The 27,550-nt window shown below is 56.9% G+C and overlaps 2 protein-coding genes across 5 annotated transcripts in view; both read right to left on the bottom strand.

Annotated features, from left to right (window-relative positions):
• Positions 1-1,501: 1,501 nt before the first annotated feature.
• Positions 1,502-14,195, bottom strand: SRF (serum response factor). The gene is made up of 7 exons (XM_066547766.1): positions 13,752-14,195; positions 12,142-12,408; positions 6,815-7,073; positions 4,603-4,722; positions 3,717-3,908; positions 3,145-3,221; positions 1,502-2,881 (listed from the first exon to the last, which is right to left on the bottom strand). The coding sequence occupies exons 1-7, from the start codon at positions 14,193-14,195 to the stop codon at positions 2,786-2,788; spliced, it is 1,455 nt and encodes a 484-aa protein (XP_066403863.1). The 3' UTR covers positions 1,502-2,785.
• A 5,566-nt stretch (positions 14,196-19,761) lies between these two features.
• Positions 19,762-27,550, bottom strand: part of PTK7 (protein tyrosine kinase 7 (inactive)) — a 35,234-nt gene continuing 27,445 nt past the window's right edge. For 3 of the 4 annotated variants that reach the window (XM_066546179.1, XM_066546181.1, XM_066546182.1), the window contains 12 exons: positions 27,404-27,539; positions 27,191-27,310; positions 26,896-27,045; positions 26,513-26,663; positions 26,046-26,173; positions 25,556-25,768; positions 22,326-22,481; positions 21,911-22,143; positions 21,293-21,373; positions 21,061-21,212; positions 20,805-20,983; positions 19,762-20,600 (listed from right to left, as the gene is read on the bottom strand). In XM_066546179.1, the coding sequence (XP_066402276.1) occupies positions 20,440-20,600; positions 20,805-20,983; positions 21,061-21,212; positions 21,293-21,373; positions 21,911-22,143; positions 22,326-22,481; positions 25,556-25,768; positions 26,046-26,173; positions 26,513-26,663; positions 26,896-27,045; positions 27,191-27,310; positions 27,404-27,539 (1,860 nt within the window). In that variant the 3' untranslated portion in view covers positions 19,762-20,439. The remainder of the gene's footprint in view (positions 20,601-20,804; positions 20,984-21,060; positions 21,213-21,292; positions 21,374-21,910; positions 22,144-22,325; positions 22,482-25,555; positions 25,769-26,045; positions 26,174-26,512; positions 26,664-26,895; positions 27,046-27,190; positions 27,311-27,403; positions 27,540-27,550) is intronic. The other variant, XM_066546180.1, reaches the window with a different exon arrangement.

The following is a 27,550-nucleotide window of genomic DNA, read 5'->3' as shown; positions in this document are numbered from 1 at the left end:
CATGGTCAAGATCCCAAATCTGTGCACAAAATGATAACATTTATTGAAAGAGTAAATTTTTTTTTAATACAAAAGAAAGCTCTGTACATAGTACTGTGATTACTTCCACATCCTTCCAGAAACACAACCCTGGAAACTGGAGGGGAAAAAAAAAATAATCCCACACACACTTATGCGTACACACACACACACACGCGCGCGCACACACACCCCTCAAACCAGTAAAATGAACTAAAAATGTCACCACACAATAAATGCCATTTCATCCCTGATACACAAGTGTTCTTACAAGTCTGCACTTAAATAAAATACACCATTAGCGTTTAACCAGCAGTTGCCTTTGGGGAGCCAGGGAGGGGATGCAGTCATACACCCTGTAGCAGCAGGGGCTCTCCTGCCCTTCTGGCCCAACAGCTCTGCTCCATAGTGCCAGCAGAAGCAAAGCAGAGCAAAGCCAGGCCACAGTGATGTGCTGGGGCAAAGGACAATGCAAACTCTGATCCCACACTTCTCCCTGGATGAACTCCTAGGTATCTATGTGGTTTTGGAAGCATCACGGAGCAGTTTTCCTACACTGAACCATGGGACACGGCTCAGCACTCCCACATGCTCTGAGCTGCAGGGTTTGCATCACTCTTAGAGCAAGAATTCTAAGGGGAGGCAGCATGCAACATCACCCTCACCAGATAGGCCACTTCACTCCCCACGAGCCCTTCCCAGGCTGCTAACAGATCAAGGGCTGAAAGGCTCTTCTGTGAATTCTTTGCACAGGGAGCTTGGAGGAGACCTGTCCCCATCTGTGTGCTGCAGAATGGCTGCAGAGGGGGAAGTACAGCCCAGATTGTCACCCGTGAGTTCAGGAGATGCTGCCTGCACAGCAAGCAGGGAGAACAGGGATTAGCCACTGCTGGTCACTCACCACAGGGAGGAGTGGGGACACCCATATCCCTTAGGCAGTCACAGGCACCACTGCTCCGTGCCAAGAGCAGTGACAGTGACAGAACAGCTGCAGGTCCCTGGACCAGGAGTGAACAGGGTGGTCATCAGAAAACCCAGCCCACCTCTGGCTCCTGGGCACACTGCAAACTGGCTGCTTCTGAGGAATGGGCTTACCACTTCCAGAGACCAGCCACTGCTGGTCTTCACTTGACTTCTGCCCATTAAGCCCAAAAGTATGGGTATGAAGTCCTTGTTACAGTTAAGTAGGAAACAAGCATCCCACTCGGTTCAGCTTGATCCCTGGCACATGCTGGTGGATGGAGAGTGCAGCTTAAACGCTAATGCTGAGGGAACATGTCCAAGGTTACAATACAAACTCAAAAGCAAGGCCCCTTTCCTGCCTCCATGCCCGCCCACCCACCCCTCTCCCATCCCCCTGGTACAAACCCCATTAAAACTGTACAGGAGCCAAACTTTTATTCCTTAAAGAATTACATAAATACTGAGTTTAACACTTAGAAAAATAAAGTAATTTTCTTTTTTTTCTTTTTTTTTTTTTTTCTCTCCAAGGCTTCTTTTGTCTTTTAACTTAAAAAAAAAAAAAAGTTACAGTAGCTGCTTCTTCCCCTAAGGACTCAGCAGCTTCTCTCACTTGCTCACTCTCCCTCCAGGGACAGGGCTAGGTAGCAGAGCCATTCACAGCAATTCCCATGCAGGACCAAGCATGCCCCAGCCCTTCTCCCCCAGCCTTGCTGAGCCTGTACAGGCATCACAGCTGCTCCCCTGCAGCCCAGGATGGCCTGCAGGTCACCCTGCTGCTCAGAGGAAGAGCCTGCCACCTGCCCAGCAGCTCAGTGCCCCACGGGCTCTTCCCTTTGACATTTGAGTTGTTTCTCCACCTTGCATCAGATACAGAAATTTAGAAAGCGCTGGCTGGAGCTGCAGGGGGATGTAGGACAGACCCAGCCACGTTCCCCTGGGTGTATGGAGTCCAGAAGCAGGGTGAGGGCTGAGAGTGCGGGGCTGAGCAGAGCACAGGGCCCCTGAGGAGCTCGCCAGGGCATCTTTGTGTTCCTGGGCATCTATCTCACCACCACCTCACCTGTGCAAGGGCAGCTGCCGGGGCAGGGCCAGTCAGGCTGTAAATCTGCCAGGCAGCCCAGCGAGGAGGCACTGAGGGCAGAGGGCTCACTGTAGTGCATACGAGGAGGACAGGGCCACGTGCCACCAGCTGTGTCCTGCCCTCCGGGGAGAGGGCATGCAGGCCCAGAGATGCACATGCAAGCTGGCCCTTCTCTCCTGTCCGGAGCCCAGGGTGAGTTGCTGCGGCCAGGACCTGTCACCCCCACAAAGGCACATTGCTGAGGCCAGCAGCACAGCCACAACCCACTCTGCTCCAAGCTGCACCTGCACAACAGCTCCGGGTCTCAGCTGAGCCCCACGCAGAGTAAATACTCATGGGCAAGGTGACTCAGAGCACCCAGAAGGAGCCAGAGCCTCCAGCTGGGAATGGCCTGCAGTATTTATTTACAGTGCAGAGCAATCCTCCCCTCAAAAGACAAATTTCTTTGGCTGGCGTGAGACAAGCACAGCTATTGCAGCATCCAAATGCCCCAAGCCCTGCACGGCCCCAGCACGGCTCCACCCGGGGTGGGTCCTGCAGCCCCACGCGCATGCCTGTGTGTGTGGGGGTGGGTGAGTGCGTGTGTGTGTGTGCATGTGTGGATGAAGGAAACGTGAAAAGGCAACAATAAATAACTGGTGCAGTCTGTACGAGAAGGAGTCGCTGCCAGCCCCAACACTGGCATGACAAGCCAGAAAACAGAAGGCCGGCAGCAGAGGCCTCTCAGTCACTCTTGACGCTGTGTGAGGTGTCCAAGTTGACCACCTGCAGCTCCGTCAGGCTGCTGCCACTGCTGCTCTGCTGCCCGATGACAGCCATCTAGAGAGAGAAGGGAGGAGGAACCACTGGGGGACAGCACGCCCAGAGACCGTGTGTGCCAGCAGCCAGGGGGCACTGTCCTTCCCGGGCACCCATCCGAGGAGGATGAGACTCCCTCACCCAAGGGTGGGTAGCACAGAGCGGATTCCCAGACCTGAGGACTGATCCTACCCAGCCAGGTCTGCCCAGACACACAAAGGATGTGCAGGCAGAAGAGCAAGAATAAGCCCTGCACGCACCTTCAAGACCTACTCTGTGCCTACCTGGTGAAGCTGGACAGCTGAGACTGGGATCTGAACCGTGCCTGATGGGGCTGTCAGGAACACTTGGGGGACGCCACCTGCCACAGAGAGAAGCACAAATGACACTGTCCCTTAAAAAGGGTTCCCCCATGGATCCTTTATCTGAGCTCCATGGAGCTACTCAATGACAAAGCTGCCTATCTGCACACATGGAGACATTCCAGAAGAAAGCCACATTCACCAGTTTTCCAAATGCTGGGAGAAGCAGGCACAAGGCCTCAATCCAAGTCTTGCCTGTGTGGCTTCATGCTACTTTGCCCCCCTCTCCAGAGCTTCCTGGCTCCCTGTGCTGCCAGCCCATCCCAGAAACCTCACCCTCCTTTTTACCCATCAACAGCTCGTGCAATCCTTTGCACGAGTGAACGGCAAAACCTAAAAACACACATCGAGCATCACGCTTGCCAGGCCTTTGTGCAGCCACCAGCACTGCTGGGAAGAAAACCCTTTGTGATACAGCATAAATACACGTGGGAATAGAAAAACCAGGGTGTCAGTGCACTCTCAGGGAGCACTGCCTTGGCCAGCTGCCTTACCCTGATCCTGGACCTGGCCGTGGGACACCTGCATGGCTGAGGGCGCCTGCGGGAAAGCGTTGAGCACGGCGAGCCCGCCGTCGGCCAGGCCGGAGGTGGGCGCGTACATCACCGCGTGCGGGCTGGGGTACATCATGTGGCCGCCCACGGTGGTTGGCACAGACGACGTCATGATGGTCGCTGGGAGGGTCACTGCCAGCGGGACAGAGCACATGTGAGCACAGAAAGGAACCTGCCGCGCTCATAGGCCTGCTCAGCACCCCCATCCCAGCCACCCCGGGCGTGCTGTGCTGAGGCACAGCTCATGGAGATACCTATCTCTGTCTTCCACCCCAGAGAAGAAGCAGGAGAGCTCAAACCTCTCCTTTCATGAGTATGAAGGGGCAGGAAAACACGGTAGCCAGACATCCCAGGACTAAATTCAACTTGTATCTCAATTCCCCGATGAAACTTCAATAGAGCTGTTGAACTAGATTCAGCCTGCATCCAGGCACCTGAACTCAGATTCTGCTGACAAAGAGATGCCTTCTGCATAGACAGTAAAAATCTCAAGCAGATGTGAGCCAATGCCTTGTGCTAGAGGCAATGCTGGCTCACTAAGAAACCCCCTGAGAACTCAGCAACCTGTTCCCAGCTCCATGCTGCAAGTGAGAGCAGATGATGTATGTGGAGAGGCTCTGAATTCCCCTGTAAGGTACCCTACGCCTACATAGGATACAGTGTAGCACAGGACCTGGCAACAGGGAGCAATACACCTGGGAAACTGTCAGCCTTGGATAGAGCTGGCCTGAAGAAGGAAACTGGCCAGGGTGCTGGTGTGAGGTTTGTTGGTGTGAGGTGTTTTCAGCAGTGGTTAGGAAGGCAGACAGAAGGTGGGTACCGGTACCTGTTCCGCTGGAAGAGGTCTGGGTAAGGTCAGTGCTGCTGTCACTAGAGGGAGACGTTTGCTGCGGTGCCTGGTGCACCTGGATTGCCTGGACTGGAACCTGCTGAGCCATGGTACCACCTGGGGAGAGAGAGGAGCCTGTCAGGCCCATGGCTCCACAGCGATACAGGCACTCTGGGCCATGTGAAAGCCCCAGTCCTTCTCTGGCTGCACACAGCTGCACACACTGCTCTGTGCTGCACCGGGAGGGGCCACACAGAAGCAGTGTGTGGCAGAAGCCAGAGACCAAAACCTGCTCTTTCCTGGCACATGGGCCAGGAAGGGGTTAACTGGCCTACGAAGCTCCAAGACTGAAGAAAAGGCCACAACAACTTTTGCCCAACTCCTAGCCGTGGTTCAAGAACATCTGGGATCCTCCTTGCCATTCCTGGTTCCACCAAGACACAGAACAGATGTTGGAGGAGAGGGCCCAGCCTTTCCTCCCCAGAGAGGAGCCAGTTCTGCAAGGATCACCCTGCTGCAATAAGTGGAACCACAAGAGCCCAAATGCCCACACCAGCTGGGCTCTGCTGCCTTCACACTCTGGAGCCCAGCTCCATCCTCCACAGGGCACTCAGGGTGCAGCTCTCACCCCTCTTGTGACATTACAGTGCCCTACAGAGGGATTAGAGAACAGCTGGTCTCATGGTGTGCATCCCAGAGCTGCAGGCCACACAGCCTCTGCCCCAGACCACTCCCTGCAAAGCACTTCAGATCCAGAAACACAGCTTGGCACAGCAAGGTCTCCTAAGGCTGAGGTCCTGCCTCCAGAGGGAAGAGCAAGGGATGCCAGAGAGCAAGAATCACTGGCCAGCTTGCTCAGACTGGGCATTTCCCCACACATCACACCCCAGAGACACACATCAGTTAATTCTCCTCCTCCAGATCACAAGGGAAATCCAGTTCCCTTGAATGGGAGCCTGCTGTCTGCCCAGGCCCCCAGGAGCTTTAAGCATTCCACGAAAGCACAGGAGTTACTAGAGTCATGGACTCAGGCACAAACAGGCAGGACACGAGAAACACTGTGTCACTCAGCACTGGTCCTCAGATGATGGATGCCACCACAAAGGAGACCTCAGCCCTACTCTGAAACTCCATCCAGGAACAAGCCCAGCCCAAGAACAAACACCTGGACAGCCTTAACTCAGAACAAGAAGAAATTCCTACAAAGGACAGTGCACACAAGATAGCAGAGCAGCACCATTACTCTGCTCTGGGTCTCCCCTAACCTCTGCACTGTGGTTCAGTGGCTGACTGCAGATACAAACACAGAAGCAAGGGCAGCTGCTCAGAGCCAAATGCCAGCACTCAATAAACAACCACTGGGCACCTCAGCTCCTGTACTACCCCTCCATCAGTTCTAGCAGCACAGCTCATCCTCAGCACAGCTGCACTAGGGACCTGCCTCTCCTGCCTTTGTTAGCCACAGGCCAAGCCCTGGGGCATGAGACTGAAAATCTGCTGCTTGCCTTGGTCTGCATCCCCCAGGATGCTGCTCCTGCTTATGTCAAGTATTTTCTGCCCTGTCTTCCCATCTCTCCCCAGCAGCCACAGCCAGGGTTCCCTGTGCTGTGCCTCCTCTGTGCTCCCACGGTCAGGGGTCAGCTCTGTGGCCAGGCCCAGGCCCCCAGAGACACCTCCATTCCCCATCTTTAGCAAGATGAGGAGGAGAAGTAGTGAGTGCTGACCTGTCAGTGACACAATATGCCCTCCAGCTCTGGCAGGGATGTGGAAGACTGCCTGCTGTGCCTGCTGCAGCTGTCCAGCTGTACCCATGACCAGCTGGCCCTGCTGGCTGGAAAGAGCCAGGGAGTGTGGCTGTAAGTGAGTGAGAGGAATGGCAGGGGTCCCTGGAGAAAGGGAAGCAGCTGCTGAAAGGAGGGAGAAAGAAAGGCTCCATCATCACCAGCTCTTTTCACTCCCTCCAGGCTTCTGGGTGCTGCCCTGGGGTCCCAGCTCAGCTCCCTGCCACCTCCCAGCAGCAAGGCCAGCTGGTAGCTCTCTAAAGAAACACTCACTACGTGACCCTTCTCCAGCCACTGGGTTTGAGCATGGAATCACAGCCAGGCTCACCTTACAGCAGCAACCACTCTGCTTCCCTTCTTCCCCTGGAGAGAACAGCAACACACTCCAGGTGCAGACATGGATGAACACAGTCCCTAAAGGCACTGACCTGACATGAGGGTGAAGCCAGTGGGTATCGGCATGAGGCCCCCAGACGTCACTGCACTGGCTCCAGTAGTCTTCAGCACTGTCCCGTTGGCACTGGTGACGGCATTGGGGCTGATGCTGGCAGACACTGGCGCCAGGTAATTGGTGATGGGGAATGACGGGCCACTGCTGACCTGCATGGAGGTCGAGGTGGTCGGGGCTGTCTGGATGGACGTTGTTCCCGGCAGGTTGGTGACAGTGAACGCGGGTTTCAGGGCGTCCTACAAAAGGAGACATTGTGACAGCTCGCACCAGCCCATGAGGCATCTGCCCGTGAGACCAAACCAGGCTCTGTAGGTTGCATCATCCCCTTTCCAAACTATACCCCCCACAGCCTGCTGCCAGCACATGGAGCAGAGCCAGGGGAGCAGAGAAGAGCTGCTTGCACAAGCATGAGGAGAGCTGGAGAGAGCTCCACATAAACTTTAGATGCTGGCCCAGGGCCACAGAGGTCCCCTGAGAACCCTCCCTACAACACACCAGGGGACAAAGCAACTGTTCCAGTCCCCAGGAGTCCCCAAAATGTCTAAGAAGAGAATAGCCTCTTTTTGGCACACACCAGGCAAAAGCAGCCCTTGCAGGGACAAATATAAAGGCATAGAGTCTCCTGTCAGAAACACACACCACTTCCCTTAAGGCAGGAAACATAAGACCAAGAACAAGCAGAGAACTGGCTCTTAAAAGCAGCTGTACACTGGAAGTGATGGGGGAAGAGGTGACTAAAGGCAAACCTGGACACTAGGGAGGCCCAAACCCAGCCCTGACAGCAGCTTTGGCAGGCCCTGGGGAATGCCTCAACACATCTCCTGAAGCAGAGGCCAGGAGAACCTGACCACACAGGAAGCACCTATGTGCCAATCCACTGGCAGGAGATGGGTGTGAGGCAAACGCTTCCAAAGGACCCCCCCACGTGTTCACTGCAGCCAGCACGGTCCTGCAAGGAGCGTCAGAGGACAGCACTGCCAGGGGAGCTGAGCACCAGGAAAGGGCTCTGTGCTGGGCCAGCACTGGCCTGAGAGACTGGCATCCCAGGTGTGGGAACGAAGGCGGAATGTGTGTGCCAAGCTGCAGCAACACTTTCGTTTCCACAGCCACAAAGCATGTGGCTGGATGTGCCTTGCATCTGCAGGAACTAACCAAGCCCAGCATGACTCCTGCTGCCTCTGGCAGTCACACCTCACCTAACTTCCCTCCATCCCCCAAATCCCCTTTGGAATACCCAGGGTGCCCGTGACTCCTCTCCTGCCCTGCTCATCTGGCCAAGAGCACGCTGAGAATGCAGTGCTTCACAGGAGCCCGTGTCACAGAGCGCAGGCAACCTGCTGTGCCCGTGCCCTGACACAGCTGCCAGCACGCCTGGCAAGAGTTAAGGCTGACACACTCCCACCCCTCCCACTGCAGCTGGTGGGCCCAGCTCTCCCACGTGCTAAGCCTTGTTCCCAGCTTGTCAAGCTGCCAGGAGCAAGGAATTCACAGCTCAACGAACAGCTAAAAAAGGGAAGGCAGCCCATTTTGGACAGGGGGATCCAATCCCAGGCACTCAGTCAGGCTCCAGGGCCCAGGGAGGGAGGAGAGCAACACCCCTCTGCCTTGGCACCGCGGTCCCTGAAGTCCAAATTAGCAGAGGCACGTGATAACAGAGCAGAGCCCAGCAGAGGCACTTTCCATTAGCTCAACCACAAACTCCTGCCATCCCACATGGGACATGGGAGGCTGTGGGTGCCCTCCCCACGTGGGTGACAGGGCAGAGCTCTCCCCAGCCCACTAGGGAGCCAGAGCAGAGCTGGGCAGGACAGGTGCTGTTCCCAGTTGGAAAAGACAGGGTTGCTCATGCCCAGCTATAGCTCTAGGGTAGTATACCCATGAGATATAACCCCCAAGCAGCCAGGGCACTTAGCACCCAGTCACACTCCATACTCCCAGGCCTGGAGAAGGCATCCCAGAAAAGTTCACAGCACTCTACTCAGGGAGATTCTCAGGGCTCCCTAGAAGCACGAGGGCAAACCTCAGTACAAAACAAAGGTGCTTGTTTGGGAGAGAGGCTGTGGCAACAGACTTGAATCATGCACAGCTCATCTCTGCCCTCCCAATTCTGACCCTGTTGAGACTCAGATTCCTCCCATCTTTATTGTGCTTCTCTTGGGCTGCAGCAACAGCTCCCAATACAGAAAGAGAGCTGGGAGAGACTTTGGGATTGGACACCCACTGTCATCTCCTCATAACTCTCAGTGATACCTTGGGCACCTTGGCTCTTCTCAGCACCCTGCAAAGCCCAGACCACATCCATGAGACAAGTCATGGGTCACTTCAGCAGACATCACCCAAGGGGCCAGGGACAGCAGCCCTGAAAGCTCTTCCCTTCCTGATCCAAGCTGCACATCCATTCCAGCTCAGGGCAAACCTCAGTGTCTGCAGAAGCAGCCCACAGCAGAGGTGCAGCACAGCAGCAGAGGTGCAGCACAGCAACAGGTGTCTGCCCAGACCCTCACCAGGCCAGCTGATGCCCATCCTGGACCACAGCAGGGTCTTGGGGACAGAAACGATCCCACTCCACAGCTTTTAGGGACTGCCCGAGGCAACGTTGTTCAGCATGGCCCAGACACCCAGACAGAATTATTACACAGGTGTAGCAGGACAACAAGCCTCAGAGGGGTATGGGAAATCCCAATCTGGTTTCCAACACCTGGTCTGTGTTCCAGATGTAGAAAGTCCCACGTTTTCCCATTCCAGAGAGATGACCAGATCGGGGCTATTCCCTTGCTCTCAGCCCAATCTAGAGCCTCTGAGCTCCTTCCAAAATATCCTTTCCCACACAGGCACACCCAGGAGACTGCACACAGGCAGTGTCCCTTTGGGGCCTGCAAAAGATGAGAGAGGTATCACCATGAGGATACAGCTACTGTCTCTAAAGTACAGCAAGCCCCAATCCCAGCACCCCAGCAGGGAGTTTGGGTCTGGCACAGCAGGAGGATTTCAGAGCTGCTGCTGGTGTAGCACAGAGGAATAACCAGCAGGCTGCTGACTGCAAGTGACAGCCTGGCTGTGTTGCTCTCCCCACTCTGCTGCAGCACTGAACACAAGCAGGTTTTGTCCATACAGAGGTCTGAGAAGCAGAGTTCACACAAGACCAAAGTGTCTTTTGGAGCATCCCATGTGGCTGGAGCTGACAGTCCAGGCACCCAATCTCCTGCCACCTCCTCCAGTGAGGCACCTGCAACCCAGCCTTGTGCACCAGTCACCCATCAGCAAGCCCCAGCCACCCAGCATGGCCCATGCACAGGCTCCTTTCATCCTCAGAAGACTCCTTGGTCTATCTGAATTGAGCTGGTCTCTGCCCAGCCACCAACCAGGCTTCCAGGCCTGCAGAAGGCACAACAGGACAGCCCTTGTCCCCAGCCCCAGGGCTTGCCATGGCAGGAACTCTCAGCCAGCCAGGGGTGGATTTATTCACAATGTCAAGCAGAAGACAGGGCCATAGGGCTCCTCCAGCCTCTCATCAAATGCTGGCTGTGGCCACAAGGCACCCCACACTAAGCATTGGCACTGGGATGGAGCTTTCAGGGTTGCATCAGACACGGAGAATAGAGAAGTTGTGTTAAGAAGGTCTCTGCAGAGTAACTGCACCCCAAGGGCACAGTTCCCTTGGGGCCAACTAGCAGAACTTCCAGGAAGAGTACAAAGGGATATAATGTGGTCAAGTCTCATGCCAAGGCCAGGTAATTTGTCTCATTACAAAATGCCCACAGGACTTGCCTTTTCATCCAGGAGAAGCCCAGGAGGCACAAGTCCTTACAAACACAGGCTGCACAAAGGAGAGATTGCTGCTGTTAGAAGGCTTCTTTGCCGACTGGATAGGGCTGGCACCGCTTACAGCAGCAACCAGAGGCAGCCAGGGAAGACATGACAGACGGGGACAGCCAGGACTGCTGCTGGGATCCCATCAGCAGGAGCCATTCTCAAGGACTGTTAAGGGCTGCAGCACAGAGACTCCAGCCACACTTGGGCCCACCACAGCTCCTCTGCCTGCAGGGATCTCTGGGGCTGCTGATGTTTCTCAGGGCTCAGCAGCAGCTGAGCTTTTGCTTGGTGCAGCACTACACACATGTGGGGAAGTGGACACTGAGGAATGAGGGTACCCAGCAGCACCATGACCAGAGCTGTTGTGCTGTCACAAAAACAGGCAGCTGAATACCCCAGCAGCCCCAGACATGCTGGGCACATCTCAGTGCTGCACTCACTACCTTCCCAATTACAGCTGAGAGGTCTCCAGGTTCTGTCTGCTTAATGTCTAGAGGCTACTGGTCTCCGGGTTCTGTCTGCTTAATGTCTAGAGGCTACTGCACGGCAACAATGCTGTGGCTTGAGCAGGGACAGCTGGAGAGCTCCTACGACAAGGCCACTGGAAGAACACTTTTGCAGCAAGCCTGGTACCCATGACACCGGCACAGCAGGGCTGTTCTAATTCCCAGCACCCAGCAGAACTGCACACAGGCCTGGGAAGCTGTGGCAGAGCCCCAAATTCAGCACGGCATCCCAGTCTTGCACCACAAACTTCCCTGCCTCCCATCTCCAAGCACCTGCGGATCTGAGCACCAGCCCGCAAAGGAAGCGGCAGGGATGTGGGACACAGCTCAGAGGAACAGTGCCAGGGAGTGCAGGGACAAGACCGGGCCCTTCCAGCAGAAAACTGACTCTGCCCAACCGTGCACCCACAGCCAGGCCACCCTGGGCAAAAGGCCACAAGTAACACGGGCAGGCAGGGGCCAGCATCTGCAGGGACAACAGGCAGGGAGCAGAAATGGTCTGTCCAGCCAAATGTTTCCATTCCCCATGTCCTCCCTGCCCCCTTCCAAAACAGCACCAAAGCAAGAGACAGCTGCAGCTTATAAGGAATGTGAGGGGCCCTGCCAGGGACTCTGGCGAGGGAAACCAGGCCTTATAAGGCCATGGAGGCAGAATCAAATTTTTATCAATGAGTGTGAGAGCATGGAGACGCCTGGGGAGAGATAACAGTGCTGAAAGCTGGCCAGGGGGGTGGGCTGGGCCAGTGGGGAGCCACGCTGCAAGGGCCAGGAGCAGGATACCTGCCACCCGCTTCCCTCCCTCTCTCAATCACCGCCACTATCAGCCAAGGAGCCAGACAGCCCCGAGATGACATGACACAAGCTCGCTGCAGTGGCAGCAAAAGGGGACTCATCCTCAGCTCCCAGCGCTGCTGTTTAGAGAGGGCTGGGGATGATCAGGGCTCCCAGCACAGCCCAGGCTTCCCTGGGTGCCCAGGAGCATTACCTTGGTCTCCCCGCTGCTGTCCGACTCGGACACCTGGTAGGTGAGGTCCGTCTCCTCAAAGCCAGTGGCACTCATGCGCTGGTCAGTGGTGGGGTCTGAGCGTGGCGGCGAGTCCGGGGAATTGAGGCACGTCTGGATCAGCGCCTTCCCCGTCTCGCTGGTGATCATGGGCTGCAGCTTCCGCGTGGCAAACGTGTACACATGGCCCGTCTCGCTGGCCACCAGCAGCAGGACTTGAGTGCCAGTCAGCGTGGAGAGCTCATAGGCCTGCCAGCGAGACAAGGGAAGAACAGGGAGTCACAGGTGACAGGGACAGCACACAGTGCAGGACAAGAGTCCCTGCATGTTCCCACAATGGCTTTCCTTCTCTTCACACCAGCTTCAGCTCCCTGCAACCCCAGAGGAGCTGTAGCCTCTAAAACCAAGCCAGTACTGGCTCCCCACAGGTTGAACTGCCCCATGCTGTGTTCCCATCTCCTTTAGCACACCCTTAGGGGATGTGCCTGCCAAGAGGCCATGGGTAGAGTGCTCCCCTCAGTACAGTAGTCTGACAACATGGGGACATGGGATTGTCTTCATTCTGGAAATCCTACTGGCTTTTCCACACATATCTGGATAGCTCCCTCACCTCACCCTCATTGATGTTACTTGGCACACATCTCTGCTACCTCATTCCCCTCACCAACATCCCCATCCAGGCTCCGACCCAGATTTCCCTCTCAGGCTCCAGACCTCTGAGCACAGCTGCACCCAAGCACCCCTGCAGCAAGGCCACCATGCCCCAGGTGAGGAATACCTGTGCACTAGGAAGTGCACTCTTCACATGCCACCACTGCACACCCAGTGGCCTCACAAAAGCTTCTACAGATAGGATGGCCTCATTCCATGTCCCGTGGTCCCATACCTCCAAGATGTGCCCAGCGGTACCTCACACCCATTCCCACCTTCCCAGAGTGCATGATGCCCAGCTGAGCTGCGATGCAGCACTACCCAGTAGATCAGAAGATGCTATGAGCACCACCAGGGATGCAGATCAGCCAGCAGCATCCAAAATCCCCCAAGTTCCTAATCTGTCTTTGCACACCAGGAACCACAGACAGCACTCCGGACCGGCCGAGACGTGGCATTGGTCCCTTCCGTGGCCGAAGCAGCCAGTCCTACCGGGGGCAGGGCAGGCAGCTGTGCCACCGAACACTCGGTGTTTTGGTGGTGGCTCACAGCGAGGGGCACCGAGGGCACCGGTCGGCACCGGCCCGAGGCTGGACCCCGCACCGGGATGGGCCCCCCGGGGCACATCACACGCCTGGCGACCGCCAAGCACGGCGGCATCCCCCGGCCCCGGGGGCTCCCGCTCCCGGCCGCCCGGCTCCGTGCCCGCAGCTCCGCCGGGGGCTCCCGCGCAGCCCCCCGGAAGGGGCTGGTGCCGGGCCACCCCCCCCAGTCCCGCCCGCGGGACGGGGAAGCCGCCGCCGTTTCCGGGCACGGCCCGCCGGCCTGCTCAGCGCTCGGACCGGGCCGGGACTGCCGCGGACAGGTGGATGCCGGCCGGCATCTCCGCCCGTGCCGGACCGGACCGCCCCCCCGCACCGGCCGGAGTCGCGGGGCCGCACCTTCTTCATGATGCCGGTCTTCCTCTTGCTGAAGGTGGTGTAGCGCCGCAGCTTGTTGTCGATGAACTCCATCTTGATCTTCACCCGGCCCCGCGTCTTCTTCCCGGGCTTGGCGCCGCTCACGGCCCCGCCGCCCCCGCCGCCGCTGTAGGCGGCCGCCGCCGCCGCTCCCGCCGCGGGCCCCGCCGCCGCCGCCGCCGCCGCCGCCTCGGCCAGGCCACGCTTCACGCCGCGCCGCTCGCCGCCCAGCTCCTCCTCCTCGGCCGACTCCGAGTCGCCCTCGCTGCCGCTGTACAGCGCCTCCCGCTTCAGGCAGCCCCCGGGCGCCCCCGCCGCCGCCCCGCCGCCGTTCGCCCCACGCGGCACCGGCGACCGGCCCAGCCCCGAGCCGCGGGCCAGCGCGGCGGCGGCGCCGTTCCCGGCCCCGGCCTGGCTCGGCAACATCGCGGCGGCGAGCGCGGGTCGGGTCGGGCCGGGTCAGGCCGGCCCCGCCATGTCCCCGCCGCGCTCCGCGCTCACGGCCCCGCTCCGCCGCCGCCCCCGCCGCGCCGCGCCGCCCCCATATAAAGCGATACAATGTTGCCTTTTATGGCGAAGGCGCTCCTTATATGGGGCGAGACGGCGCCCCGTCGGGAGGCGCGGTCCCATTGGCTGGCAGCCGCCGAGCGCCGGCGCCCATTGGCCACCGGTTGGCGTTTGATTTGCATACGGTCGGACCGCGCTCGCGTCACGCCCGGGTTGGAACACGCAGGGCGGCTCTTAAAGGGACCGCGCCGCCGGACGGGACAGCGGGCGCTCGGCCCGGACACGGACCGAGGCGGGGACCGACCGGGGGCTGCGAACGAGAGCGAGGACACCCCCGGTGCCAGCCCTGCCCCGGGCTCCCTTCCCACCGCCAGCTCCGGGCACGCGGAGCTCTGGCACGGTCCTCGTAGGGGACACAGCACGTGTCTCAAAGATTGCGTGCCTCGGCATCCTCAGGATCCATCCAGCCGGCAGCGGCTCCGCCACCAGCGATGCCACCAGCGCTGCTCCAGGCAGCTTCGCGGCCCGGCTGTTGTCACAGCCTGCAAGGGACAACGCGCCGTCCATTTGTGTCCGGTGGCTGCCGAGGCACCGAGAGGGCGTGGGGGCCACCTGGGTGTCCAGGGTGTGCAGGGCATAGGAGTGAAGCAGATCGGTCCAAAACACACTTTGCTGAAGCTGATCACCACCGAGCGGAAAAAAGATCTCCCGTGTAAGAGGATGGGCCGCAGGTCCCTTCAAACCCGCAGGGGTTGAGGCTGTGGTTCCGCACGGCGGCCATCCATGCGGGGGACAGAGCACCTGTGCGGGTGGGAAGGGGCTGTCACACCCTGGCTCATACCCTGCAGATGGCTCCAAGCACTTGGCACAGGTCACATCCTCCGTGCAGGTGTGACCCAGGAGCTCCAGAGCAGAGGGACAGCCCACAAAGGACAACTCTGTGCAAGGCACACTGCGCATAGGTCAGCAAAGGTGCGAGAGGGACAGCACAGCCCCAGAGCCCAAAGCTGTGAGGACAGACAGAGAATTCTTAGTTGACAAAAGGGGGTCTCCCACACGCTGTCCTACAAACAGGAGCTGCAACCCAGGGCAAGGCCCCGCCTCCGGCAGCAGTGCTCTGGCCACAGACCCATTTTGTCTCCTGGAGTTCTGCAGCACCCATGGAGCGCTCTGCAGCTCGCACGGGCCCTTTCCATATCTGCCTCATCACTCAGAGGACACGCACGCTCAGCACCAGCCCTCACAGCTGTCCCCCACAGCCCAGGGCCAAGCTCCTACACAGCAAGGGAGTAACTGCAAACCCCAACACCCCCCTGCCTGCCACCGCCGCCTCCCCCTCCTCCCGCCAGCCATGCTCCTCCAGTGAGCACACATGCCATTTATAGCTCCCAGCAGGGCTGCTGGAACTCACATGCCTCCCATCACATGCCCTGGCCACCCTCCCCTCGAGCTGAGCACAAGCTACACCTGGCACAGGTGAGACCGAGGCCTGGCCGTGTCCCGCCAGGCTGAGGGAGGGTCAGCAGGACCCTCAGCCAGGCTGGGGACACCACTTTGGCTGGGGACAATGAGCACATGGACCTGATAGGCACAGCCAGGGTGGTCTGCCTGCTCAGCACGAGTGTGCAGTCACTGCAGGTAGCAGGACTTGGTTTCCTCTTGCTCATGGGAGAGCTACACACCCCTTTCCTCCTTCTCTTTCCTGGGCCTTCCAATTGCAAGGCCTTTTGCTCCCCAAGCTGCAGGGGTGTCTACACAGGCAAGAGGTGAGACCTGGCTCCTTCTGGGCTGGCTCATCCCTCCTCCTCCAGTCCTTTCCTTCCCAAGCCTCATCCTGTGGATGCTCTCCAAGATGCCTGTCCTTGTGCTCTGAACAGGCCCAGAGCTTCAGCCTGCCCCAGCTTCCTGGCATGCCAATCTCTCACCAAGGCAGCCAGACCCACGCTGGAGAGCCAAGCCCTGTCCCCAAGCCACCATCACCCGCAGGACACAAGTCACCAGCAGGTCCTCCCTTGACCAAACCAGCAGCCACTGACAACAGGAAGCAGCTTAAAGCAAGTTTCCAGCCTTCAGGGATTTTCTTATTTACAGCCCCCACATAATAAAATTTCCATTTCTAGCCCTGTTTAAACACAGCTTTAGGGCACAGCACTTGACAGTATGCCTTAAAAGTCTCTTAAGATTCCCCCAAAGTCCCCTTCAGACAAGCTGCCTGACAGCTCCACGGGAGCACAGACCCTGCTGCCAGCATGACCCCAGCCCTCTACATCCCCTTTTCAATTCTTTCTAGGCCATTGCAACAAGTGCTTCCTCACCCTTTTCCAGCTCTTCATCCATACTCCAGCAGGGTGCTAGGGATGTGATGGTTTCCATCCTGTTCCTAATCTTCCTACTACTGGTACTCCAGCTGCTTTTTCTGACTGCTACTGAGTACAGTTAGCTGCTCTTTTTTTAACAACCAGATCTCTTCTATGAGCAGTAACAACTAGAACAGAGGTACTGTTGCACATGGAAAACTAGGTTATGGCCTTTCTTAATTTGGTTTTTTTTTTTTTTTTGGCCAACAGACAGGTGCAGGAATGGGGCTGTTCCCTGAGGGGTGACCCCACGTCCTCATGAACAGGTATAATAAACCTACAGTACCTGAGCAGAGCAACAAAAGGTGTTGGCATCAGGGGCATCCACAGAGCAAGCCATGGAGTAAATCCAGCATCCACTTGGTTGTGAGAGAGAGCCAAAATCCTGACTGGATAATAAGGCTACCACCTATGCCTAGAAGACAGGGCTAGAGGCAAGGCCAAAACAGGAACACCTACAAGCTTGCTTAAAACAAACCTGAAACCACAGGCTTGAGCTTAAATGCAGCTCAGGAGTGTGGGGGAGCCCCAGGTGAGGCTGCTTAGGACAATTAAGGCCCATTCGTTTCCACACAAGTGCCTGACACAGCTGCAGGAGAGCCACAGGGCAGCAGAGGAAATCCAAGCAAACCAAGCAGCCCTTCCTCAAGCTGCACAGCACTCATGGACCAGGGCTGCTCAAAGGATGCAGGGGGAATTTGGGTAACTTCAGGGCAAGAGAAAACACCAGGAACTTCCTGATGGAACTGTCTGGTTTGGATGTCTGTGCTTTAGGGAGTTGTTCATTGGGACTAACATCTGCTTGCTGCTCTCTTACACCGTTCAGCAAATGTTCAATTTTGGTCACAGCTGGTGGCTCTCTGGGTGGACCTGGGCTCTGATGGAGCCATGTGGTTCTTTCTGGCCCTGGATCCCCCACACACTCCTCTGCAAGGTGTTCCTTCAGTTTGGGCTGAGGCAATTGGATCCCACCTCTTGGCAACTGCCAAGGTGCTCTCCTTCTCCTGCAGGGACCCTGATTCCCTGCCTTGCTCCAACACTTTTAGCTGGGACTGTATTTGCTCAGCTTGCTGTTTCCAATTACTTTGGCCAACATCTCTCCCCTCCCCAATGATACAGAATTTTTTCATTATATCACTCCCAAAAATACGCAATCCCAACCCCCATCATTCTGCACTCTTTGGGTCTGGAGCTTGGCCTAGCTTTGGTGACTTTCCATTTGGGTGCTTCCCTGTAGTCACCAGGTCTTGTCTGCATGGCAAACAGGCTGTGGAGCCTGCAGGATGTGTTGGGACAAAGCAGAGCCCCCAGTCCTGATGCTGCTCACAGAACCAGCTCACTGTAGCCATGCTGTACCCTCCCATGCATGAGATGCCTGCATGCACAGAGCTGGCAGAATGAGGGTGGTACCCCCAAAATCCTTGGCATCTCTGGTCTCTAGCCACGGCAAGGCTGAGATTCTGCTTGGCTAGGCCACCACAAGTGGCTTGGCTGCAGGGATCAGCCCACAGAGTGCAGTGCTCCTACCTGGCAGGAAGGACAGCAGACAGGAAAGTCCACAGGAATGGAATGGATGTGAGAAGTGGAACAAAAGGGCATCAAACAATAGCAAATGCACGGGACGGGTCACTTGCAAGTTGTAAAGCACATAAGCAGCAGTGCCACAACACTCACATGCTTCAGAAGGGTTGCACTCACACTGGGAGGGACTGGGGGGGACATGAGGCTGCAAGGAGTAGAAGGAAAGGCACATCCTGATCCCTCTGTCCCCACCAGGCACAGTGCCACCAGTCCCACACTGTGGCCAGGCCCCAGGTCATGGAGGCAGCCAGAGGTCAGGGTGGCAGTCACCTGCTGCCAAGCCTACTACACCAGGGAGCACCAGGTCCAGCAAACCAGACCTGGTTGTCCTCCTCTAGAGAGGGGCCCAACACCCAGCCACTGCCACAGCTTAGCTTGCCAAGAGACCTTGGCCTGGGGAGTCCATGTCTCCACCTGCAAGTGTTGGAAAAGGGACCAACACCTTTGGTAACTGGCAGAGCAATTGCCAGCAAACTTGCTTGCACCCACTTTCCAAGCCTGGACCAAATCTGAGCTCCGGGCCAGCCAGCATATTCCAAGAAATGAGCACTTTACCCCCTCCAGCACCTCCATAACCTCTTTGGGTAGCAGAGATGGGAAGAGGGTCCTGGACATGTCTGGTCCATCCCTGATTAAAGCAGAGCCAACTATGGGTAGTTCAGAACTTCCTGGTCCAGCATTGGGTGTCTCTGATGATGATGGTGATGCCACAGCTTCTCTGGGACTCAAATCTTCATTACCCTTGAGGGGAAGTATTTCCCCTAATACCAGAATGAATGTCCCTTGTGCAGCTTGTGCCCACTGCCCCCAGTCCAGCCCCATCAGGCCTCCTGCCAAAGCTCAGATCTGTCTGTATAACCCCCCAAGCCAGGGCTGTGCAGCCAAGTGGAGCTGCTGGTCCCAGTGCCTCACTCTGGCTCCAAGGGACAAGCCCATGCTGGCCTGGCTCATGTTCATGCTGTGGGGACTGGGGCTACTTGTACACCACGTGCACACCTTTCCTCTCCCAAGGAGACTGCCAGGACCCTGCCATTGTTCTGGGCCACGAGCACAGAGGAGAGGGCTGCAGAGCATGTGTGACAGCAGGATATCCCCCAGGGTTCCATCCAGGCCTGGCCCTGCCAGCATCCTGCAAGAAGCTGAACATCTCCTGTACAAACCCACAACCCACTGTGGGCTGTGGAGCTGCCCCAGGCCACAGAGGTGGGTGCACAAACCCAATCAGTACCTGAAGTGGGGGCAGCCAACCAACATGTCCCATGAGTGGTTGTTTGCCTGGAGTCTTGAGAAGGACATTTTCTCTTCAGACAAGTCCCTCTTGGAGAGCAACTCATGACTGCCCAGAGAGACAGCAAGTGCTGAGGAAAAGTGCTCCCTCAAGGCACACAGGGCTGGGAGCAGCATCTCAGATTCACCTGAGAAGGGGGCAAAGGGGTTAAACACAGCAGACAGATGCCTGAGGAATGAGCCCCAAACCCAGGAGCCATGTGGAGGAAAACCGCTATCTGACAGCAGTATTTTACAAAGACAAAAAACCAAAACAAAACAAAAAAAAAAGCGCCTTCTTTATTGAGAGCAGCACGTAAAAACCCAACAAAACCCAACCCTTCTTGGCTGCAGTACCCTCCACTCAAGCAAACAAACTAACCCAACTCTAGGCTGCATTCCAGTAACAGAAATACTATGGTAGGGAGGAGTCAGCGCTCTGGAAGAGGGAGACAGGGGGCTCTGCCCAGAGTCATAAGTACAAAAAAAGGCACAGGGTAACTGGGAAAGGTAGTGAGCTCCTTCATATGCCAGGCACTTTGTGCTCCTGTTGGCTGGCCTGTCCCCATGGGGAAGGGGAAGGCAGGCATGCCTAGCACAGACGGACGGACGGACAGAGGGCCGGGCCAGGCCAGCAGAGGTGGATGTGGTGAGCAGGGACGCCCGAGCTCTGCCGTGGGAGGGAGGGGCGGCTGCTCCATCCACACCAGCAGCCTGAGGGCACCGGGCTGAGCAGGCAGGGGGCAGGAGGCAGCAAGGGCTGTCTTTTGGGACCCACTGGGGAGGGGGGTGGGGCTGGGGTACACTGGCTTGTGCTTTGAGTCCAGCAGCTGCGGATGCTGAGCTGCTCGCTGGCGCATTGGGGTCAGCAAGGGGCTGTGGGAGTGCCAGGGGCTCCCCGGGCACACACAGACCCCTGTCCACCCCGCCACATCCTTCACCAGCAAGGGCTGGGGTGCTCAGGCTTTGCTGTCAGCTGGGCTGTCCCCCAGGGTGGTGGCAAGCTCGCTGAAGGAGGGCCGGTCCTTGGGGCTGGGGGCCCAGCAGCGCTGCATCAGCTTGGCCAGGCGGGACGGGCAGCCCTCGGGGGGCGGGAGCTTCGTCTTTCCTGACTGGAGACCTGGCACGAAAGGAAACATTGGCAAGGGGCGTGATCCTCTCTGGGGGATGCAAGGAGAGCAGGAGTTCTCCATGCACGCTGGGACAGCCTCCCCAGCCAGACCAGCGCTGTCATCATACAGCCCATCTGGCCCCCTTTACCACAAGTAAAGCATCTTGTGCTGTTCCCTACAATTCCAGGGACAGCACAAGGTGCTCCACGTACCTGCTAGCACCTCATCATCTGCCAGTGGAGTGTAGGGCATCTCCCCATGCGTGAAGACCTCCCACATGAGCACCCCAAAGGACCACACATCCGACTTAGTGGAGAACTCATCTTCCAGCACGGCCTCAGGTGGCATCCAGCGCAGCGGGATCCAGGCCTGGCGGAAGTGGTAGTACTCGCTGCGGGGGCAGGACAGGCAGGCAGTGAGACTTGGTGCCATTTCATCCCCTCCCATTCCCCTGTCAGGCTCCCTGACCTGTTGTACACGTCCTTGCTGAGGCTCAGGGAGGAGACCTTGACCTGGCGCTGGGCGCTGACCAGGCAATTCCTGGCTGCCAAATCCCGGTGCACGAACCTGCCGTTGGAGAGGTGCTCCATGCCCAGGGCCACCTGTGTGCAGAGAGACACCTGACCCCAGAGAGCTGTCAGCACTGGCTGCCCTCCTTAGGCTCCCCAGCCCCAGAGCACTTCCAGAGCTGCACGGTCACCTTGTGTTTGGTAGTGAGTGGCTGTGGCTTCAGAGACTCATCTTTGCTTTTAGAGATTCTCAGAAACTGCTTCAGGTCACCCTGGAGACAGACAGCAATTCAGAGTCAGCATCTCTACATACTGACAAGGCTCACTGGTCCCTGCAGTGCCTGGACGTGGCCAGCCCACAGATCCTCATCTCCTGATCCATGGTTCCTGCCTGTTCTCCTGGTCCCTGCCTTGTAGGGCAAGCCAGTATCTTGTTTCTGGGCCTCAACTGGCTAAGATTAGGGCAAGCAAGCCTGAAATCTCCAGGTTTTTCATGCCCCAAATTTATTTCTCTTCTACAAACTCCAGACTCCTCACAACCCTTAGCATTCACAGCCATTCTCCAGCATGGAGTCCCACAACTTAGCTTGTATAGCGGAGCCCAGGACATAAACCAGAAATTAGGAGATTGCAGAGGACAAAGTCACCTCCAGGTCTTGCAGGAGACTCCTCCAGAGGCTGGGGACAGCAGTAAGCTCAGCCTGGTCTCCTTACACCTCGGCTGCCCTGTGCTGCCAGCCCATTGCCACACTTGAGGCCCCACTCCCTCTGCTGTCACATCCCTGCTTCCCTGCTGGCAGGGCCCTTACCAGGTCCACGTACTCCAGGACCATGTAGTGAGGCTCAGCCTCACGGCACAGCCCCAGCAGCCGCACCACATTGGTGTGGTTCAGCTTCCCAAACATCTCTGCCTCCCGCCGGAAATCCAGCTGCAGCTGCTCATCCCTCGTCTGCAGGCTCTTCACCAGCACCAGCACCTCGCCCTCACCATCTTCTGCACCTTTGGCCTTGGCCAGGAACACTTCACCAAACTCCCCCCTGCCTGCAAGTGTGGGGAAGCACAGGGGAAGGCGGCGTGCATTAGGAGAGCAGGTGTGCTTGACATTCCAGGGGCTGCAGGGCCCTCTGTACCCAGCACATCCTGTTTTCTGGCTGGGACATGCTGGGGTTTCAGCCACAGGTGTCCTGCTGGAGTGGGGACATGGCCAGGGTGGCCCAGCATACCCAGGGTTGTGATTGTCTGCAGGTTGGAACGTGGAAAGTGCATCTTGTCCGTAGCGCTGTGGCGCTTGCTGGCCCCAGAGCTGCTGCCCAGGCTGGTCAAGGCCACTTCTTCCTGAATCTCTGCTGTCATCTGCCCATTCTGCAGCAAAGCACCGCCTGCCAGGGAAGCACAGACAGCTTCAGCATCCTGCCAGGCCACACAGTGAAAGCTCAGCCCCTCCTGGGGCTCTGACACTCCGAGCGCTCCAGCCCCAGGCAGCAGAGTGGCCTGGCCTCAGTTTTTGCCCCATCTCTGGCAGCCTAGCAGCCACCCTTGAAATCAGATGCTGAGCAATGGCTTTGGTCCCAGAGCCAGCCAGCCCCATCTGGCCTTGTCCATCCCACTCAGTCATCCCCAAGCAGTGGCTACATCCAAACTACCGTGGACAAAACCCTGCAGGACAGCAGCAGGAGACGGGATGGGCGAGGCAGAGGTGGAGCAGATGGACACTGCTCACTATAGCCACAGTCTCTTGATATCCAAGAGACTCTCAAGTCTATCTGACACCAGCTGCTGCAGTCTGATGTCCCTGCTCCTTACTCACTTCCCAGCAAGCCTTGGGAATGTCCTTGGAAGTGCTGAACCTGTAAGACCAGACCAGCCTGGATTTTAACTGGCTGGGTTAAAGCAGTGCTAGGAAGCGCTGTCCTTGCAATCAGCCCCAGCAAGCTTTCTGCACAGGAACTTCACTAGAAATTTCCCTAGCACAAACACAAGCAGCCAGAGAACAGGACAAAGCACGATTGCCTTGAGAAAATAGAAAACCCTGCATTTCATAGTCGCCTTGTAGAGAAATGACTGCATAGATGGCAAACCTTGATTTTGAATGTATTTACTGCTTGGATAAGACCTGGTTACTAAGAAGAGGTACTGTCCATAAGATGAAGGCAGGAGTTGGAATTTAAAGCAGGGAACAGCCCTGAGCTAGGGTCCCTCACACCCCTCCAGCATCACTACTCCATTTCAGCTGCTCCTGGAATAAGCACTAGGCAAACAGCCACACAATAGGAAATTTTTAACGAAATTAAGACAACCCAGCACGAGGTAAATCCAACAGAGTCCCACTGCCTGTAGTTTCCATCACAGGCTGTTGAATCACACAGTGAGTGTACATGCCTGCTTACAATGCACATGTGCAAGGCAGGTACCAGCACATCCTGAGCAGGCCTGGCCACCCTGACAGGGACCATGGCTTTGTCACAGGTAGGACTGGAGCTGTGAACACTGAGATATGTTGACTTAAGAGCCATGCCTACTGACATCTGTCTGCTCTCATGAGGTAGAGTAAGATTTGCAAAGATAAAAACAAAAAACCACCACTTACCCTATAAATCAAAGCTGGATGCTCCTCACACTCTCCCTGGTTCTACACTCATTATCAGCAGGACTGTCTGACCCTCTGCTGTCTGCACTCATGACTAATCGTGTCTCAAGACCACAAGCTTGAAGCCAAGAGGATAACACAAGACGACCACTGCAACTGTGCCAAAAAAATCCAGAAGGCTGCAGAGTGATGAGTGTGCTGCCACTGAGAGACAGCACCAGCAGGCAGCAACAAGAGCCACTTTTGAGAACACACATGTTCATGTTTCACAGAGCCTGGACAAGGCACTTGGTAACAAAAGGACAGGAGGCTTGATGTATCCAGCAGTCAAGAGAGGAACCAAGTGTGAGGAAGCTGCCTGCTTTGCCCAACTGCGTGCAACAGACACAAGAGCATCTCCTGGAGAAACAGACTCAGCCATGCTGCCCTGGAGACACTAGCACAGAGATCAGTCCCCACAGCCATGAGCCTCCCCAAATGCTATGTCTGTACTCAACAACAACAAAAAAAAAAGCAGCACAGTCAGCCATGGATACTGAGAGCAAGCTCTCCTTACAGAGGATGTGGCACAGCAAGGACGTGACCTTGGAAAGTAACTGGATGGTTAGGAGTGCACTGATCCACAGGAAATCCATAGCAAAGATCCACTGCAACTCTGTGGAGAGATTAAATCTGTCTGGACCCTGAGAGCACTGGAAAAGTCAGCTGGTGGTCAGCCAGGGAGTACCTGTAGGTACTCAGGCAGGTGCTGAAACACTTTGGGTCACCCAGCTAACGAGGGACCACATCAAAAAGAGGCAAAGAGCCAGATCTTAGAAGACTGTGGTGAATGGAATAACTCCACTAGAGCTGGCAGCAAACACAAACCACTTCACCAGAGAGGCTGTGGAAGTACCAAAAAGGAGTGTAGACATCTGGGAAGCTGGGTCTGCTTGTAAGAATGAGGATACACCTGGCAGCTAACCTGGTTCCAAATGAAGGGAATAAGAAGAGGCAAACTCTAGCAGAAAAGAAATATAATAAAGACAGGCCAAGATAAAAATCTGAGACCACCTCAGAAATAATTGAAAGAAATTCTTTCCCAGGAAGGGGATACTGGCCAGAGCCTGCTGGCACAGGTGAGCTACCTGTGACTTTTCCACTGAAAGATCTCACAGTGGTGGCAGATGCAGAGCACAAAGCTGCTGAGATGCTCCTGCATCCCTGCTCCTAGGAGGTTCCCCACAGCCAGACCTCTCTTCTGGAGGTTTGGCTCTGCTCAAAGTGCCAATGCAAGGAGAAAACCAGGAGGCAAACCTAGCAGTTATGTTTTGCCAGGCCCTCACAGACCTCAGAGCATGTGGTCAGGATGTGGCTGTGTGCTGGAGAACTGGGAGGGGGAACATCTGCATTTATGGGAAGTATGAATGGGGAGATCCAGGGAATTAGGGACAGCAAGCTCAACTGCACCCCACCACTTACAAGTCCTCACTGGAGATAACAGAGGGAGTTCAGTGACACATCTTCCCTTCAGCACCAGGAGCAGCTGAAGTCTGATTTGAAGAGGCCAGCAGAATACTACTGTTTCATTACATTGCACCAGGGATCCTTCCCTCCCCTGGGACATGTGATCCCACGGGCAGGTGCTGGGATGCAGGAGTGAGACACAACTCAGCAGGCAGAGATGGCACAAGGTGAGGCTGGGATTCAGGTTTCACACTGACTTGCCCATTTCTCACCTGGCAGCAGGTCTCTGCCATCAGCCAAAAACCACAGAGTGAGAGACCATGGGTTAGGAGTCCTCCTATCCCCTGGGAGCTCCCTGCCCCTCAGGCTCTCCTGCACAGGGACAGAGAGCTGTGGTGAAGCCCTGACCCTCAGGCGTACCGGCCTCACCGTTCAGACACTCCATCTCAGGCTCCTCGCCCTCTGGGTGCTTCTTCAGCCTCTTGGCTTTTCTCCTCTTCTTACAGTAGAACATCAGCCCCAGCACAATAATAATGTAGGCAACAGCTGCCCCCACTGAGAGCCCAATGGTCTGGATCATCTTGTAGGGTGTGTGGCTGGCAGGTCCCTCATCCTCTTCTGCTGCTGGCTTGTCTGTGGGGCAGAGAGCACATCGGGGTGTGGAGGGATTTCCCAAATTCTGCTCAGGAATGTGCTGGAGGGATGTGAAAAGCCTCCAGCCCCCTACCCACTGCTGTGGCCACCTCTCACCCAGCCACAGCATGCTGGGCACATCCCACAGCACACTCTGCTGCATTTCAACGGGGATGCTGCTGGGACTGCCTGGTAGGCACCACCAGAGCCACAAGCAGGGCCTAGAACTGCCAGGGATTCCAGGAGGTCATGTCCCAACCCTGGGCACCTTCCTTACCTACAACATAGAGGAATGCCTCCCGGTGCTTGATGTTGCAGCTGTTGCCAGCGATGCAGGTGTATTTTCCTGAGTCCTCGGAGGTGACGTCATAAATCACCAAGGAGCCATTGGGCATGATCTGAATCCTGCCAACCACACACACAGAGCTCTTTGCAAACACCAAAGGGCAGAGGCAGGCCTGGGGTACCTGCAGCCCCACGTCCCCACTGCCATCAGCTTCCATCTCAGGCTGTGCAACACTTAAGAACAGATGACTGAAGCTCAATCACAGCTTGGCAGGCTGTGGCAGAAAGGGAAACCCTGGGGCCAGCAGAGTCCAAGTCCTGGCACGTGGAGTCAACGACGTGCCCACCAAGCTACAAACCCAGGATTGCACCACTGGCACCCTCATACTGGGCAGGGATGAGGGGTACTTGGGAATGTCCTGCTGTACCACGTGTCAGTTTGGAATGGAGGCTGTGTACCTGGGCAGGAGCTTGCCGGGATCCAAAATCTTGTCCTTCCCTTTCCACTGGATGTGCGGTACGGGGTCCCCCTCTGCCTGGCACTGGAACATGGCTGTGTGGCCTGGGTACACCGTTGTGGGCTCTGGCTCCAGCTTGAAGGTGACGTAAACTGAAGGCAGAGAGGCCAAAATGAACTCTGTCAGCTCCTGGGAATGGTGCTAAGCTCCCACCAGGGAGCACAGCCAGCACGGTGGCACAGTGGCACGTGCCCTCCCAGGCTGCATGCAAAGCACTGACAAACTGTGAGACAGAGCTCAGGACCAGGCCAGACACTGCTTTCTCTGCCACTCGGGCCAAGCCAGCCCAGCAGGAAACACCCCTGCCTGCCACAGAGCCCTCACCTGCTACCACGAGCTGCACGGTGGCACGGATCTCGCCCTGCGGCCTGTTGGAGGCGATGCACGTGTAGTTCCCTGAGTCGCTCCTGCTCACCTTGTGGAAGGACAGGATGCCAGCATTGTGGCTGACGTGGGATGGCAGGCTGCTCCCATCTGCAGGACACGAGAGCACGGATGCAGCAGTCGTGCAGCACGCACGGGGCCACGCTGCTGCTTCACCCACGCTGGAGGTGGGACAAGGTGAAGCTCCCGTGGCCTCAGGTCAGAAGCAGGCACACCACAACCAAATCCCCCTGACCTGTCTTAGTCCACTGGATGGTGGGTTTTTCCCGGCCCGTGGCCGAGCAGGACACCGTAACCTCCTTATCAAACTCCATGCACTGCAGGGGCTGAGGTGGCGGCGTGAACTTCAGCTTCTCTGCAACAGGCGGAGGCGATGTTTAGGCTCCCTGGAGCTGGAGGTGTCACCCCTGCAGCCACCAGGGAGGGACGCGAGGGGCTGCCAGCCTACCCAGCACGTGCACGCGCGCGTATCCCTCGATGCTGCCCGCCGGGGTGCTGCTCACACACTTGTACATGGTGCCGTCGTACACCTCCACGTTGTTGATGCGCAGCGTCCCGTTCTCCGAGATCTCAAACCGCGAGTCCTGCCCAGAGC

This window comes from Molothrus aeneus, chromosome 3 (assembly GCF_037042795.1).
Source record: "Molothrus aeneus isolate 106 chromosome 3, BPBGC_Maene_1.0, whole genome shotgun sequence".
In the NCBI taxonomy this organism is placed as follows: domain Eukaryota; kingdom Metazoa; phylum Chordata; class Aves; order Passeriformes; family Icteridae; genus Molothrus; species Molothrus aeneus.
This window is presented reverse-complemented; position numbering and strand designations above follow the sequence as displayed.

Coding starts and splice junctions, on each gene's coding strand:
- SRF (XM_066547766.1), bottom strand. CDS start 14,195: ATGTTGCCGAGCCAGGCCGGGGCCGGGAACGGCGCCGCCGCCGCGCTG. Junction 7,074..12,141: donor ACAGCAGCGGGGAGACCAAG/GTAATGCTCCTG, acceptor CTCCTTTTGTAG/GACGCCCTGAAACCCGCGTT. Junction 3,909..4,602: donor GACCTCTTCCAGCGGAACAG/GTACCGGTACCC, acceptor TCCCGCTGGCAG/TGACCCTCCCAGCGACCATC.